Source organism: Chionomys nivalis, chromosome 8, assembly GCF_950005125.1.
Source record: "Chionomys nivalis chromosome 8, mChiNiv1.1, whole genome shotgun sequence".
Classification (NCBI taxonomy): domain Eukaryota; kingdom Metazoa; phylum Chordata; class Mammalia; order Rodentia; family Cricetidae; genus Chionomys; species Chionomys nivalis.
Genome location: NC_080093.1, coordinates 16712491 through 16729918, shown reverse-complemented (window position 1 = coordinate 16729918; position 17428 = coordinate 16712491). Strand labels below are relative to the sequence as shown.

General features: G+C 46.4%; 1 protein-coding gene across 1 annotated transcript in view; it reads left to right on the top strand.

The window, feature by feature from the left end:
• Window positions 1–15433, top strand: part of Abcc2 (ATP binding cassette subfamily C member 2) — a 60606-nt gene extending 45173 nt beyond the window's left edge. The window contains exons 25-32 of the mRNA XM_057777204.1: window positions 2195–2394; window positions 5073–5199; window positions 7059–7160; window positions 8055–8198; window positions 9832–9990; window positions 11901–12067; window positions 14192–14386; window positions 15277–15433. Coding sequence (XP_057633187.1) covers window positions 2195–2394; window positions 5073–5199; window positions 7059–7160; window positions 8055–8198; window positions 9832–9990; window positions 11901–12067; window positions 14192–14386; window positions 15277–15406 — 1224 coding nt within the window. The 3' untranslated portion in view covers window positions 15407–15433. The remainder of the gene's footprint in view (window positions 1–2194; window positions 2395–5072; window positions 5200–7058; window positions 7161–8054; window positions 8199–9831; window positions 9991–11900; window positions 12068–14191; window positions 14387–15276) is intronic.
• Window positions 15434–17428: the final 1995 nt, after the last annotated feature.

Below are 17428 nucleotides of genomic sequence, written 5' to 3'. Positions count from 1 at the left end.
TAGGTCTCCCTTCCTTTCTGGTTTTGAAGTTGTTCAGGCTCTTTTGTGTTTGCTGCTGGTCACTCTTCCCCTGCACCCTAGAAAGCCCCAGGCTACCTAGAGCTCGATTGTCGGCGTCAGTGAGTGTGGACCACAGCATATGGCACCCTACACTGCTCTCCAGAGAGCTTAAGTGGAAGACGTGTGTTTGGATTCAAGACTGTTTGAGGAGTAGGAATATAGCTTGGTGGCAGGACACTTGGCTAGCACTGAGAGGGGATGGGATGGGGTGGTGGGGTAAAGAAAGGAGGAAGAGAGAGAAAGAGAGATGACATGTTCACAGTTCCATAAGGGCCCCTGTCTTAGGGTTCTGTTGCTGTGATATTCACCATGACCAAAACAGCTCGGGGAGGAGAGAATTTGTTTCAGCTCCCACCTCTCAGGTCACGTCCATCACACTGGGGGAAGTCAGGCCAGGAAGTCAAACAGGGCAGAAAGCTGGAGGGGGAACTGAAGCCTTCCATAGAGGAATGCTGTTGATGGGCTTGTTCTTCGTGTTCTGCTCTGCCTGCTTCCCTTCACCACCCAGGACCACCTGCCCAGGTACCAGCCACAGTAGGTGGGGCCCTTCTACATCAATCATAAATCAACAAAATGCCCTACTGACTTGCCTACAGGCTAATCTTATGGAGGCATTGTCTCAGTTAAGATTCCCTCTTCCTAGACATGTCCAGGTTTGTATCAAGTTGACAAAAACAGCCAGCACCCCCACCACACACACACACATACACAAGAGTTAGGTCATTTCCAGGGGATTGTGTGGGCTGCTGCTTCCTTTGTCTTTGAAAGGGCATAACTGCTTGGAGATGTCCTTATGCAGGAGCTGGATCTTATTTCACTTCGGGATGTTTCTAGTTTCACTGGCATGTCTGTGGGTGTCGCAAGTTCCAGCGCAACAATCTTCCCAGAAGACTGGACTAAGTAGAATAATTTCCTGACCCAAATAAAAACTGATGAGAAAAAGGAGGCTATAAAGAGAATGCTTTGCTGCAAGTTGCCTTTCTTATTTAAAATGAATTAATTTATTTGGCGTGTGTGTGTGTCTGTGTGTGTGTACATGTGTGTGCCGTATGTCAGTGTGCACAGGCGCATGTGTGGACGTCTGACAGCAGTTTTGCAGAGTCAGTTTTCTTTTTGTTATGTGAGTTCTGGGAATCCAACTCTGTTGTCAAGTCTGCAGGATATGAGCTTTTACCTGCTGAGCCATCTCACCAGCCCCCCTCCTCCCACCTACCTGGGGGTTGTGATGGACTTACAGGAACTCTACAGTGCCCACGTAGAGTTCTGCAGGAACATAGCCATGTCCTCAACAATCTTTTAGCTGTTCATAACAAATCGTCAAGGAAGGCGGGACCATATGCAGAAACTCTGAGACATACCATTTTGCACTCTGACTCTCAAATGCTCAGTTCTTCCTTCAACAAGTTCTCACAGGTCCCCTTAGCACCGCGAACCTATTCACCTTGCTTCTTACCTATGGGCATTTGCCTGCATTCTCTCCCAACCAGTCCAGGTCTTTCACCGCGACGCTCCGCATGCCCTCAGGATTGCCCTTACCACACACCATGGAGCCACAGTTTTGACCAATCTCCATTTTAATCCCAACTTCAGCATTCCCTACTATTTTTAAGAGATTTGTTTATTTTATGTGGGTACATGTTTTGCCTGTGTTGTATGCACACATACCAGCTGCGTGTCTGGTGCCCACAGAACTGGAGTTACAGATGTTGTGAACCACTATGTGGGTGCTGGGAACTGAACCCAGGACATCTGCAAAAACAACAAGTTTTCTTAACTACGGAACCATCTTCCCCTACTTTATATACTCCTTGTGTCCCAGCATCTTTTACAAAATCGTTTTGGTAACCATTTCTCTAGCCAGTCCAGAAATTTCTGTCTGGATAGCCTGTGAAGGGCTAAGGAAAGAGATGGGTCTGACTGCCCAGCTCCTCCCAAGGGTTAGAAACACACATCTCTAAGGCTGCAGTGAAGTCACCTCAGTTCAGCTCCCTCTGCTCCCCGCCATGCTAGTCTTCCTGTCTGGATGTGAGCCACAGTCATCAAGTGACAAATGTCGGGCCAAGGCCAGAAAGAAAGAAGTACAACACATGCTCGATGGCTGTGTGACTAGCCGACTCTTGGTGTTTCTGTTCAGGTGTTTTATGTGGCTACTTCCCGCCAGCTGAGACGACTGGACTCTGTCACCAAGTCCCCAATCTATTCTCACTTCAGCGAGACTGTTTCGGGTCTGCCCGTCATTCGTGCTTTCCAGCACCAGCAGCGTTTCTTAGCCAGCAGCGAGAAACTGGTCGACATCAACCAGAAATGCGTCTTCTCCTGGATCACCTCCAACAGGTGAGGCCTCCCTTAAGGGTTTCCTCCAAGGTATGTTTCAGGGTTTTGCATGTTTGACGTTTGGCGGTGGAGGGCAGCATAGCCAGTGGTAGAAAGTTCATTCTGACCACATTCACACACGCCTCTCATGTTGTCTAAGGAGAAAGGAGAAAGCACAAACTTTGGAGTTGGAGACAGGTTTTCCACCCCAGGTCTCCACTGACCACGTTAGGTGAATTGCCTTGGCCTCTCTAAGGAAAGTATTAATGTGTTTTTTTTTTTTTTTGTTTTTTGTTTTGTTTGTTTTTTGTTTTTTTTTTTTTGGTTTTTTTGAGACAGGGTTTCTCTGTGGTTTTGGAGTCTGTCCTGGAACTAGCTCTTGTAGACCAGGCTGGTCTCGAACTCACAGAGATCTGCCTGTCTCTGCCTCCCGAGTGCTGGGATTAAAGGCGTGCGCCACCACCGCCCGGCAGTATTAATGTTTTTGTTTCTCAATGGTTAGAATACAACATGTCTTACAGTTACAGTGAAAGTCACGTGATATTTGTGAGTATCTGGAAACTCAAGTAGTGTGCATGTGCCGAGTGAATTGAACAAATCTGTTTGGTTTCCCGAGAGTCGAGTTGAGATTCTTCATAGTCATGGCGTTCTTTTTAGGGCAACAGAAGAAGCAGAGGCGTGAGGAGAGTTAGGGATTTGTAGGTGAAAACATTGGTGACAAGAAATAAAAAGGGAGGGTGGGAGGGGAGGGGGAAGGGAGGGGAGGAGAGGGGGAAATGTATAGCTCAATTAAAAACAAAGTATTTAAAAAAGAAAGAAAATAAATAAGTAAAAACATAAAAAAAAAGGGGGGAAAGAAAAGAAAAAGAAAGAAAAGAAAAGGTCACCTGAGCAGACTAGGAATCAACAGACCATGGCAAGCAGTTAGGTATGCCGTTGAAAGAGGTTTGGGGAGGTGAAATTCCTAGGTGGCTTTCAGGATATCTTGTGATGTTAAGGGCAGACTAGTGAGGATCAGTTAGTTATCACACTGCAGGCTCAGAGGTCTGATTTCTTAGAGACTGTCCAAGAAGGAAAGACTTCTGAGTAAACCCAATGATCCTTATCATAGTACCTACTAGAATTATTGATACAAATTAAGGTAAGTATATTTGATTTGAGAAGGTTAACTTTCATGAATGATGTTAAACAATGCATCCCTCAGTTCCCTAGGAGTCCAGGTTATCTCCCCGTGACCAGTTCACACCTAACTTGTTTCCACTCCCAGTTTTTCTCCACTTGAAACAGGTACTCAGACTCTAGCTCTCTGTGGATCCACTAGGCCTTTGCTTCCTTATGCTAGTCAAAGGCAACACCATTCATTTAAAACCCAGCTGCTTGCCAGGCTGCTGGCTCGGGGCTTTAATCCCAGCAGAGGTAGGCAGATCTCTGTGAGTTAGAGGCCAGCCTGGTCTACACAGCAAGCTCCGAGCCAGCCAAAGGCGGCATAGTGACACCCTGTCTGTCTCAAAGAAAAGAAAAAAAAACACAGATGCTTAGCTCATATGTGGTCCTTGAATCAGAATCTCCTCCATAATGTCTAAGGATATTTTAGATGAATTTGTATGTTTTATTTTCAGCGCTTACCCTATTTAATTTTTATAGCTTGGTACTTTGGGGAATATTGCATTGTAGGATTCCTTTAGTTTAGGAAACTCTTCTAGACCCTTTAAAATGCTACTTATTTCCCTCAAAAGTCAACTTATTGGGTTATTAAGAATTTAAGTATTTCTAAATCAAATTGAGGTAGCTCCTAAGAGCACAGTATACCAGTCAAGCCCTCTAAGAATGATTTTTTTTATTTAAAATTTTTTATTCATTTTACATATCAAACACAGTTTCCCCTCCTTTTCCCCTTCCTGCCTCCCCACCTCCACTCCTCAGAGAGAGGATAAGGCCTCCCATGGGGAGCCAAAAAGCCTGGCACATCAAGTTAAGGTAGGACCAAGCCCCTCCCCGCTGCATCAAGGCTGAGCAAGGTATCCCACCATAGGGAATGGGCTCCAAAAAACCAGTTCATGTGCCAGAGAATAAAGCCTGGTCCCACTGCCAGAGGTCCCACAAACAGACCAAGCCACATAAATGTCATCCACATTCAGAGGGCCTAGTTCGGTCCCATACAGGGTCCTCAGCTCTCAGTCTAGAGTCCACGAGCCCCCACTAGCCAGGGTCAGCTGTCTCTGTGGGTTTCCCCATCATGACCTTGGATCACCCCTTTGTCTCCCACCCCAACCCTCATGCTCATATAATCCCTCCTCCGGCTTTCCCACTGCTCTCCAGGATCTCGACCCCAGCGCTTGGCTGTGAATCCCTCTGCATCTGCTTCCACCAGTTACTGAATGAAGGTTGTGTAGTGATAATTAGGGTAACCACCAATCTGATTACAGGAGAAGGCCAGCTCAGGCACCCTCTCCACTATTGCTAGGAGTCTTAGCTGGGGTCATCTTTGTGGATTGCTGCAAATTTCCCTATGTCCAGGTTTCTCCCTAGCCCCATAATGACCCCTTCCATCAAGATATCTCTCTCATTGCTCTCCCTCTCTGTCCCTCCCCTAATTCGACCGTCCCTGTCCCCAGTGTTTTATGGGCTCCCCAGTTCCTGGTTCAGATGAGTGAGTAGAGACTAATGACACCTCTCTTTCTGGTTCCGTTGCTCTACAGGTGGCTTGCAATTCGTCTGGAGCTGGTTGGAAACTTGGTTGTCTTCTTTGCAGCCTTGTTTCTGGTTATTTATAAAGATACCTTAACCGGGGAAGCTGTGGGCTTTGTTTTGTCCAATGCCCTCAATGTAAGTCTGAAGTCTTGGCTAAGTTAATCTTCCATTGTTGTTGTTGTTGTTTGTTTGTTTGTTTTGCTTTGTTTTGATACAGGATTTCTCTGTGTAGCCCTGGCTATGATAGAATTCACTCTGTAGACCAGGTTGGGCTCAAACTCAGAGATCCCTCTGCCTCTGCCTCCTGAGTGCTGGGTCTAAAAGCATGAGCCACCACCGCCCGGCAAGTCAGTTAATCTTAAACTAAGTCTGAGAGCCCATGTCTTTTATTATTTCTCATCCAAAAGGACTAGGAAGACTGGGCTCAAACCCTGACTCCACATCTTTACCCATAGGTACATTCCTTACCTCATTTAAGTGAGCACCAGAACTGTCTGGCAAAGTGAGCATAACTCTTACTGTTCTTATGACTTTAAAAAGGCAATTTTTATGTTTCTACTTAATGGTTTCTTATCTTTTTGCCTTCTTCATTGGTTCTAATCAGCAAAGATTATGTATTTCTTATCCAGAATATAGTTGTAATCAGAAAATCCTTTGGACAAAAAACTCTGAGTTGGCATCTCTTATATCACAGAACAAGTAAAACAAATTGTTATAGGGAGCCTGAGAGAAACACAGGTGACTCTCGCTGCAGCGCCCAGCACAGCAGGGATGCATGCTGGTATTTTACTTCCCAGCATCTGAGCAGTGGCCAGCACTACAGCTACTGTCCCAGAGGTTTGCATGGCCGCAAATGTGCTCTATATAGGACTGTCTTCATTAGACATTAATGAGGCCCATGATAGCGCACCCCAAACAATGTTGTTCTCCAGAGTCACTTTGATTCTTTGTACCACTTCCCTTTCTCCTTCAGGACAGACAAGGCAAAGTCAGGACACCCTTAGATGAAAGTAAAGTCTAATCTGTAACTACAGTTAGGTGTGGTTCAGCCCATACAAAGTTATTACTCTAAGTCACCATGGTCCTATCCTGTATCGTGGGCCTTCTGCTCTCTAGCTGCCGTTCCCTCCCCAAAACTCCTGTGCAGATGTGCAAACTCCTGATTCCTCTCCTGAAAGAAGCTCCTATCTTGAGTAGTCCTTGTATTGTAGACTAGCCTGCACCATGACAAATCTCTGATTGGTGCTTGGATATGTTTGTGTGGTAGCGGGGAGACATCCAGAGTTTGTGTAAAGGAAGACGGGTCCACAGGGCTATCCCACCTTGATGGCTAAGAGTGAGGTCAGAGACAGAAGGCAGCGTTTTTGAAAGCCTTTTCATGCCCTGAGTCTTTTCTCATGGTATCCCCCACCTGCAGAGTGCCATCTACAACAGTTCCATAAATAGCGCTAGTTTGCAGGAGACCTGAACTCTGGTACCACCTTACCAAGAGCCGGCCTCCTCAGCCGAGCTTTAGCCCGGAATTGTTCACAGTTCACATTGCCCTTTTTTTTTTTTTTTTTTTTTTCGAGACAGGGTTTCTCCGTAGCTTTTTGGTTCCTGTCCTAGAACTAGCTCTTGTAGACCAGGCTGGCCTCAAACTCACAGAGATCCTCCTGTCTCTGCCTCCCGAGTGCTTGGATTAAAGGCGTGCGCCACCAACTGCCCGGCCACAATGCCCTTTTGTGAGCACCACGCAGGTAAGTACTCACCTGTTACCCAGTCAATCAGTGCACAGGTCTTATTTCTCAGCTAAGAAAATAAGAATTCAATAAGAATTGTCTTTTTATATCACCACCGTCCTGAATATAAAGGAACCTCCCAGTTTACCTTGTGTTACAGCTGATTAGCTGAGCTAGTTTCTCAGCCTAAGAGTTTTTTTTCCCATTGTTTTTGTTTTGGTGTGTGTGTGTGTCTGTGTGTATGTTTGGTATAATTTTTTTTTTCTTCTGTAGATCACACAAACCCTGAATTGGCTGGTGAGAATGACGTCAGAAGCAGAGACCAACATTGTGGCTGTTGAGCGAATAAATGAATACATAAATGTGGAAAATGAGGTGAGAATTAGTGAAACTCAGAAGAATCCCATGAAGTTCTTTTGAGAGGACATTTTCATTTTTAGAAACACCTTGAGTGGGCTAATGTTGTCTTCCCCGCCCCTTGGTTTTTCGAGACAAGGTTTCTCTGTGTAGCTTTGGAGTCTGTAGGGTGGCCTCAAACTTGCAGAACTCCTCCTGCCTCTGCCTCCTGAGATTAAAGGCATGCACCACCACCACCCAGTTTAATCATATTCTCTTTTTTAAAATTTATTTATTTAGGGCTGGAGAAATGGCTCAGTGGTTAAGAGCACTGACTGCTCTTCCAGAGGTCCTGAGTTCAATTCCCAGCAACCACATGGTGGCTCACAGCCATCTATAATGAGACCCAGTGCCCCCTTCTGGCATTCAGGCACACATGGAAGGAATGCTGTACACATAATAAATAAATAAATCTTTAAAAAAAATTTATTTATTTATTATGTATACAGTGTTCTGCCTACACACCAGAAGAAGGCATCAGACCCCATTACAGATGGTTGTGAGCCATCATGTGGTTGCTGGGAACTGAACCCAGGACCTCTGGAAGAACTATGAGTGATAGTAACCTCTGAGCCATCTTTCTGGCACCATCATGTCGTTTTAAAGCCTCCCTTACTCTAACTCAAAGGACTTAATCTCCTCAAATGTAAGACGAGGAAATGATTTAGTAAATGGCAGTGTCTTTCTGGAAATTCATAGAGCAACCTTGCAGGATAGCACTTCTTCATTGAATAAACTTAGAGACCCTCTGGAAGAGAAAAGCCCAGCTCACTCAGCTACTGGGCCTGCTACCTTTCTGTCATGTGACACGAGTCCCGTTTGTTTGCTGAGTTGCTACTGTGCCCGCCTCTCCTCATCCTCTCCCCTTGCTAGGCACCCTGGGTGACCGATAAGAGGCCTCCAGCAGATTGGCCCAGCAAAGGTGAGATCCAGTTTAACAACTATCAAGTACGGTATCGGCCTGAGCTGGATCTGGTACTGAGAGGGATCTCTTGCCACATCAAGAGCACCGAGAAGGTAGGTGATGAAGACAGCTCTGGAGAGTTCTGGCCATCAGGCCTCGTCAGCAGAGAGTGTTCTCCATCATTTGGGTGCAGGGAGAAGATTAGGGTACTTCCTGCAGTCTGGGAACATGTAAGGATAATAACGGGCTGGATCCTGCCTCCCTGCTGGCCCACCCCCTGAGGGTATAATGTGTGGTGAAGAACCTGGGAAAGAAAGGGGGAGCATCAGGCCTGGAGGGAGAATTGCTGAGAAAAATGGTGTGGATGACTGTCCATAAGGAGGGAATTATCAGTGTTTCTCCTGGTCCGTGAAGCTGAGTACCCTTCCTACAGAGCTCTTGTTCGCCACAGTTTGGGGTCTAATGTGGACACATCAACCAGTCTAGACAAGGAGGCTGAGAACCAGGTTTCTCTTCTGGTGACAAGCCTTTCCTTCTTTCCACTGAAGAACAAAACAAAAACAAACAAACAAATAAACCTAGCTCTCCCCTCAGCAGCACGTGTAGTAAAATTAGAGGACACAGAGATTAGCATGGCCCTGAGCAAGGAGGACACGAAAGTCTGTGACGTGTTCCATAGGTGGCTAAGGGATGCTGGGAATGGAAGAGATGGTCTTCCCCAGGGAAGAGCACACCAAAGGTTATTCAACACCAGCTGGTCGTCTCTGACAACATAACACAAGTACCATTATGCAGATTGAGCAGGCTATATTTAGGAATATATGTGTGTCTATTCATATGCATATGTGTATATATGTATATATACATGTAAGCATGTAGTAACAATGAATGAAAAAGGCAATGGGTTTGTAAAAGATCATGGTTTAGTAACAGTTTGGAGGGAAGAAAGGAAAGAATTAAATTTTATTTCAAAAAAAAGAAGTAAGAAAAATTTAAGTTAGTACATTTTATTTATTTATGTTGTGAGTTTGCAGGTGCGTGCCTGTGTATGTATGCACACGCACATATGTGAAGAGCAGAGGATAGCTTGTCCATCATGTGGGTCCAGGGATTGCGCTCGGGTCATCTGGCTTGGCAACAAATGTCACTGCTGCTTTTCCTTTCCAAAGGAAAGGTTCCTTTCCCCCTACTTAAAAAAAAAAAAATTAAGCTAGGCGGTGGTGGCGCACGCCTTTAATCCCAGCACTTGGGAGGCAGAGGCAGGCGGATCTCTGTGAGTTCGAGACCAGCCTGGTCTACAAGAGCTAGTTCCAGGACAGGCTCCAAAACCACAGAGAAACCCTGTCTCGAAAAACCAAAAAAAATAAAAAATAAAAAAATAAAATAAAAAAATTAAGAGGAATAAAGCTATAATTTCCAGGATTAATTGTAACAACAACAGCTGAGAGCTTGTCCGTTTCTTCCAGTCACTGTTTTCAGCCCACAGCAACCGAGGAGGAGTGTGAGAGAACCATTTGCTTCTGACATCTGGGAAATTTTTCTCTCAAGACTAAAAGCCATTTTATATGTTTGATATAAGGCGTTTTGCCTTTCTTTCTTTCTTTCTTTCTTTCTTTCTTTCTTTCTTTCTTTCTTTCTTTCTTTCTTTCTGTTTGTTCCACCTGTGACTATCACAATGTGGCTATACAGGGTACCTTTTCTCCAAGAACTGCATGAGACCCAGATGTATATGAACTCTGTTCACAGGTTGGTGTGGTGGGCAGGACCGGAGCTGGAAAGTCATCCCTCACAAATTGCCTCTTCAGAATCTTAGAGTCTGCAGGCGGCCAGATCATCATTGATGGAATAGATATCGCTTCCATCGGACTGCACGACCTTCGCGGGAAACTGACCATCATCCCCCAGGTCAGCCCTTGAACTTACTCTAACACACACAGGAGAGAAACACTGACAGGAACTCAACCAGCCATACAACTCGCATGGCTGCATTAGTTACTCTTCTTGTCACTGGACCTGACGAGAAGCGACGGGAGGAAGGCTGATTTGGGTTTGAGAAGGGACATGGTCCATCGCGGTGGGAAGGAGGCAGCGTGAATGTGCCCTGGCGCACTGCATCTGTACCCACCAAGTAGAAATGAGAGCTTGTGCTCCGCTGTTTTTCCTTTCACCTCCGTTTAAGACCCCGCCTCGTGGGATGATGCGGCTGGTGTTTAAGGTGTCTTCCCGGCTCAGTTTACCCAGTCTAGATACTCCCTCTCAAATACCTCCAGGGGTCTGTTTCCTAGATGATTCTAGACCCTGTTGCTATCAGGATTCAATTTCACACCGGGATTCCAGACTAGTCCCCTAAGACCCTGCTTCTAAGAAGAGCTCTGGAACTTTGCGCTTTCTTTGTGGCTGCCAGAATTGACCGGTAGGTGGCAGCAACACAACAGCAGTCAAACAGAGCAGATGATTATTTGCGCGGTTCCATAGCCCATCACGGTTTGCTGAGACCTTCGTAATTAGCAGTAGCAATTTTGTTGCTGAAGCTTGAAGCCATTAAGCTTTATATCCCCCATTTGATGCGGCTAAAAGATAGGGGAGGGAATTTGCTGCAGGTTTTTGCCAGCAAGTGGAACATTTATTGTATCAGCAAGAAAGACCTCCCTTTGGCTTGCTCTATGGACCCTACCAAAGTCAGAGTTGCCTTGGAGGCCTCTACTCTGCACTGTGGACAAGCGCCTATGGAGGATTTGTTTGTCTGATGTCTGGTGTGTGCCGTCAGATGCCGTCTTCAGTCACTGCATTGAGACAGGATCTTCCATGAAACCTGGAGCTTGCTGTTTGTTTGTTTAGTTTTTGGTTTTTTTGTTTTTTTTTTTTTTTTTCCGAGACAGGGTTTCTCCGTAGCTTTTTTTGGTTCCTGTCCTGGAACTAGCTCTTGTAGACCAGGCTGGCCTCGAACTCACAGAGATCCGCCTGCCTCTGCCTCCCGAGTGCTGGGATTAAAGGCATGCGCCACCACGGCTCAGCTGTTTAGGGTTTTTTAATGTTGCTTTAACATTTTTTATTTGATGTGTTATGAATATTTTGCCTGCGTGTACGTGTCCTGCATGTGGACCTGCTTCTTACAGAGACCAGAAGAGGGCGCCAGATCCTCTGGAGTTAAACACGGTGAGCTGCCCTGTGGATACTGCATACAGGTCCTCTGCAAGAGCAGCAAGTGCTTTATTCACAGAGCCACCTCTCCAGCATTATTTCTGGCGAGGTCCGTGGTCAGTAACTCCAGATATCCTCTGTCTGTTCCCCTCTCCCTCCCAGGGCTGAGCATAAGGCTGGAGAGGCCACACTCAACTTTCTATTGGATGCTAAGGGTCCAAACTCAGGTTTGATGATTGGGCATCAAACGTCTCTTCAGCCCCCATGTTTTGTTAGTTTGGTACATTCTCTTCTTTGACCTCTTCAAAATGTAGGAGACGGCTTCTTGTCAGACGACTACACCTTTTCTTCTACCTTCTTAGTCTCTATCTCTAAGCCAGCAGTTTGTTTCAGGGGAGGGATTTTCTTTTCATCTCCTAAAGAGATGTGGCAGTAAGCCTGGATGTCTACAGGGAGATCCAGAGTGGAAGAAAGCAGCTACAAACCATGGACTCCTCTTACCCCATGCTCAGCTCTCCGGACGCAGACACTCCGGGCCTTCGGAGGTGTGAGAGGAGCTCAGCCACGAGTCAGCTTCTTGCCAAGAGTTCATCTCAGACCATGTCTGGCCACAAAGGATGGCCACGCCCTGTGCTGACATCATCCCTAACAGCTTGCCTTTCTTCGACTTGCAGGACCCCATCCTGTTCTCCGGGAGTCTGCGGATGAATCTAGACCCTTTCGACAAATACTCGGATGAGGAGATCTGGAAAGCCCTGGAACTGGCTCATCTCAAGTCCTTCGTGGATGGCCTGCAACTTGGGCTGTATCATGAAGTCACAGAGGGTGGGGACAACCTGAGGTAATGGCTTGTAACCCACTTCTTCCACAGGCAGTGACACAATGTGGGGGAACTGTTCATTGTGTTCCCGTGTTAGACATGGCCTGGCGTTATGGGGTTTACATTGTGTAGATCTAATTCCTAATGTGTAAAACACACAGGAGGTGGAGGCAGGCAGAGATCTGTGAGTTCAAGGCCAGCCTGGTCTACAAAGCAAGTTCCAGGACAGATTCCAAAGCTACACAGAGAAACCCTGTCTCAATAAAACAAAAAGCAAAAATATGATAAAACAGATGTAAAATGCTTAGAAACACTTGAAAACCTTTGTTATTAAATGTGCCCTTCATGTGGCATTCTATCATGTGAGCTTGCAAATGCCACTATTGTGGAGAACCATAGAACACTCAACAGAGTCTTGGTAGCAATAGCCAGCTCCCTCGGTGCAACCAGAGCCTGATCTCTTGGTTATGAAACCCAGACTGAATGCAGGGACGTGAAGATCCCCATAGGCTAGAAAAGGCATCCCAGATTGAGAACCACCAATCTAAGCTCTGGAAGAATCTAGGAGCTGCATATGCGCACAGACCCCCAGACCCTATGCCTACTACTCTGAATCTACATTTTAGCAAGATTCCCAGTGGCTTGTGTGTATGCTGGAACTTGAGAGACCTGCTTGGAGCTCTGGTTCCTAAGCAGACTGAGCAACTCACCTGGGAAACTTAAGTCCCAGTGTCCAGACCGTCCCCCAGGCCAACTGAACCCAGGACTAAGGTGACTTCACCCACGGGGCACTTTCCTGGTTTGGTAGTGAAAATCATCCGTCTTGCTTTCCCTTGGCAACAGACAGGAGCCAGCAAGGCTTACACAGCTGTAAGGCCATTCAAATATGCAGTCAATAAGTACATATTAACACCTACCGTGTGCCAGGCACTGGGGACACAGAATAACACAGATATAGCCCTGGACCTCCAAGTACATGAAACATAATGGGGGTGTAAATGGCATTGCTGTTCACACTGCAGAGGGGACATGGGAGACCTTGTGTCAGGATGTGAGAGTGACACCCCCTCTCTTGTCTGTGCTGGGAGTCACTTCACCACTCTTTCTAGGGCCTTGAATTCAGACCTGTGTTTCAGGCTTGGTTTAGGGCGTTAAAACTTACATGCATGAGTGGAGGAACAAAGGGCTCGCAGTATCTGTGGTAAATGTTGGGGAGAGGAGCACGAGCGAGCAGCTGCCAGCTGTTATCAGAGTCCCGTTGACCTGGGCAGGAGAGTGGGCCAGCTAGGTTAATAATTCTGCAGTGTGCCTGGCCTCACACTACAAACATGTACTGAGGTTCATCTCGGGTGACTTCTTGTCTCCTGCATAAATTCTCTTACAGAGATTTACAGAACATTAGTCTAGCCGTCCCCTGTTTAATGCAATCCCTAATGACCACAGCAGGGAAGGGTGATTAGCAAATTCCCAAATTTTTCCCTCACATCATTTCCCAAAGCTCCTTTGTGTAAGTAAGAGGTCCAGCTTTCATTATCGGCTTTTACCAAATTGAAGCTATTTGCATTTTACAAGTATATTTGAATTCCACATACATTGCATCTCACACCAAGACGCCAGGCTCATTGGGTGGCTTTGTCTCTAATCAAGGCAGAAAGCCTCGAACAAATAATTAGCCTTGCGACTAGAAGTACACATTAAAATAATGAATGCATTTGCTAAGGTCACAGATAGATGCCACTGGGGCACCCTACTGCAGTGCCACCCCTGTTACCACAGTGTCAGCTCACACACTGCTGTAGCGAGCTTGGGGCGTTCATGTTGGTTTAAAAATGTTGCAACCACTATAGCCAAACACAAAGCACTGTTTCTGGGCCAACGTTTTTTCAAACTTGCTTCAATACAAAAATTATCTGGAGTGCTTATTAAAAATGCACACCTCTAGTCTGTTCCCTACAGGGAGACCCAGAAATATAACCTTTTTAATCAAGATTCTCTGGTAAGTCTTCTGAGAAAATCTGAAAAGCATTGGTTTTAAACAGTGACCAAAGGGAGGTGATGAGCGCCTGACCTGGGTCATGAGACTGAGCCCAGCCACAGGTTCCCCAGTCTTCTGGGCTTATGTGTGACTTCTTCTGTTGGCTGCAGCATAGGGCAGAGGCAGCTCCTGTGCCTGGGCAGGGCTTTGCTACGAAAATCCAAAATCCTGGTCCTGGATGAGGCCACAGCTGCGGTGGATCTAGAGACAGACAACCTTATTCAAACGACCATCCGGAATGAGTTCTCCCACTGCACCGTCGTCACCATCGCCCACAGGCTGCACACCATCATGGACAGTGACAAGTGAGTGTGTGTGTGTGTGTGTGTGTTTGTGTGTGTGTGTGTGCGGGGGAGGGGGGGCGTCACCATTGCCCACAGGTGCACACCATCGTGGACAGTGTGTTGGGAAGGGCCTCACCATTGCCCACAGGTGCACACCATCGTGGACAGTGTGTTGGGAAGGGCCTCACCATTGCTCACAGGTGCACACCATCGTGGACAGTGTGTTGGGAAGGGCCTCACCATTGCTCACAGGTGCACACCATCGTGGACAGTGTGTTGGGAAGGGCCTCACCATTGCTCACAGGTGCACACCATCGTGGACAGTGACAGGAGTGAAGGGTCAGAACCTAATCCCAGCAACAGCTGCAGTGCCAGCTAGAAGCTCAGAGGCATTTCACAGCAGGGGGCTTAACAGTGTCATTTGGAGCCTGGGGCCCTGCAGTTTTAATACATTTAGCCCAAACTGTAAACCAAGCTAATAAAAAACAAATGGGGAGGGGGGGCAAAGATAAACTAGGAAGCTACGGGAAGGTGGAAGCCTCGTCTTGCATGTGACAGATGCGGGCATAGACCTATAGACCTTCCCAACCGCCCCAGCCTCAGCTGTCCCTACTCTGGCGTATTACAACTATTTGCAGAGGAAGGAGCCCCCTTTGATCCAAGTGCCTTAAACAGCATGGACTTTGTAATGCGCGCACACACACACACACACACACGCACGCACGCACGCACGCACGCTTCTCCATTGCCCCTTCCATTCAGGGTTAGACATGGAGTCCTCTCTGCGCATGCTCACTGCTGAAGTCCATACGTTGCCCCTGTTCTGCTGACTGGCACGTGGTCCTGGCTGTCCTTACAGTTGGTGAGCTTTGACACACCACTCTCTAAAGCTCGTCTCTCCTCTATTTCAGGATAATGGTCCTAGACAGTGGGAAGATTGTGGAGTACGGCAGTCCTGAGGAACTGCTGTCCAAAATGGGTCCCTTTTATTTTATGGCCAAGGAAGCCGGCATTGAGAATGTGAACAACACGGAACTCTAGCAGGTGGTTCCACAGCTACAGAACTTTGAGGAGCATCCTTATTTACTTTTGTCTTTGTGCCTATGTCATGGGAGCAAAGATACGTATGTTGTTGCTATTGCTCAGGTTGACCTCAAATTCAGGCTCAAGCATTCTCTGGTCTCAGCCATGTTAAGTAGATATTTAATAGAGTACCATGCATAGATACCTAAATAAATATTATCAAATACCTTAGAAAATCCTCAGCTGAGCTGGGGAGGTAGCTCAGTTGATAGAGTGTTGCCTCGAAGGCATGAGGGCCAGAGTTGGATCCCAGAATTCATTTTTTTAAAGTGGGCCCAGTGGCACAAGATTATAGTGCTATTTGCTGGAGGCCAGAGTCAGGCAGACGCTGGGGCTAGACGGCCAGCATAGCCTGCTTGGAGAGTCCAGGTCAGGAAGAGACCCCGTCTCAAACCAAACCAAACCAAACCAAACCAAACCAAACCAAACCAAACCAGGTGGAGAGCCCCAAAGCAGCAACACTTGGAGTTGAACTCTGGCCTCAACACACACACACGTCCTACATACACAAACACATGCATACACAACTCAAAAAGAAGAACCTCATTGCTCTGGCTTGATTATAATTCCTTGCTACCCCCCATTCCCAGAAATAACCATTATTCTAAATTTCATAGTTCTTTAGCCTGTGGTTTTAGCTTTTGCCACCCTTGCATGTTTAAGCAATGTACGCGGTTTATTCTGGTGTAAATGGGCTCATACTGCATGTATCATGGCTCTACCTTTGTTCAACAATACATTTGCAAATTGTCTACATTGATGTACGTGGCGAGGTGCCTTCACTTGCACTGCTCTTCGGCAGGGCAGCATTGTGGGACTAGATGATACTTGATCTCCTCGTGTTGGTGATGTGGGCTTCTTTCCAGGGTTTCTCCTTTTCTGTGAGGAACACGAGTGCTGTGAACATCCTGGGATACTTGTTTGTTTCTCTAAAGCCTAGTTTGGAATTGGGGGTTGTGCAGTGTTTACATGTACATCCTGAGCAGTTCCACTTTAAACAATGCGTGTAACTAAGATCTCATTTTGGGTTCACTGTGTGTGTTCCTGGATTCTGCCAGGGGTCAAAATCTTTCTGTGTGTTCCTGGGGCATGTGGATTTGTTATATAGATTTACAGATGTTGTATCTCATCATTCCAGTATCTGGATTCTTTCTCATCTATTGTTTTTTAATGTTTATTTTTACTTATTGATTTATTTTTAGTTTCTTAAAGATTTATTTATTTTATTGTATGTATGACTATTTTGCCTGCATGCATGTATGTGGACCACATGCATCAGAAGAGGGCTTCAGAGCCCCTGGCACTGGAGTTGCAGACAGCTGTGAGCCACCCATGTGGGTGCTGGGATCGAACCTGAGTCCTCTGCAATAGCAGCAAATATTCTTGTGCCATCTTTCCACAACCGCTCCCATGCCCCATCTACTATTTTTATTCTTGGTGTCTTGTTCTTTGTATGTCTTCTGAATTTTTGCTGTGCGCTCCTTATTTCCCTTACAATTTGATTTGGGAATATTCTCTGAGGTTGGAATTAAAGCCAAATTCTTCCTAAGAAAAATTTTGAAGGCTTCTGCCAGCCACCTAGGATATCCCCCCGCCCCGCCCCGACCTTTTGGGACTAAATTCTCCAAACTGAGTATCTCAGGCAGCTTCAGAGAGAAGCCCTGGTTTGTGATTTACAAGTCTCAAGGAGAGTCCCTGCTTCGATGGTAAGGCAGAGATGGGCATGGGTTTCTGCTTCTGTTGGTGGCGTACGAATTCTATGTGGCCATCTCAAGAGTAGCTGTTTCGAGACTCGGGTTCATCAGAGGAGTCGACATGGGTTTCTCTTGGCTTTATTTCTTAGTTGGTGTCCTGTATTAGCAGCAGGAGTAGACTTAAGATTTCTGGGTTTGGAAGCCTGCCTGCCTTTGTCCCAATCTCAAGATGCCTTTTTGTGTCCTGCTGGAGGATCATTGTGTTCTTCCAATTAAGGATGTCATT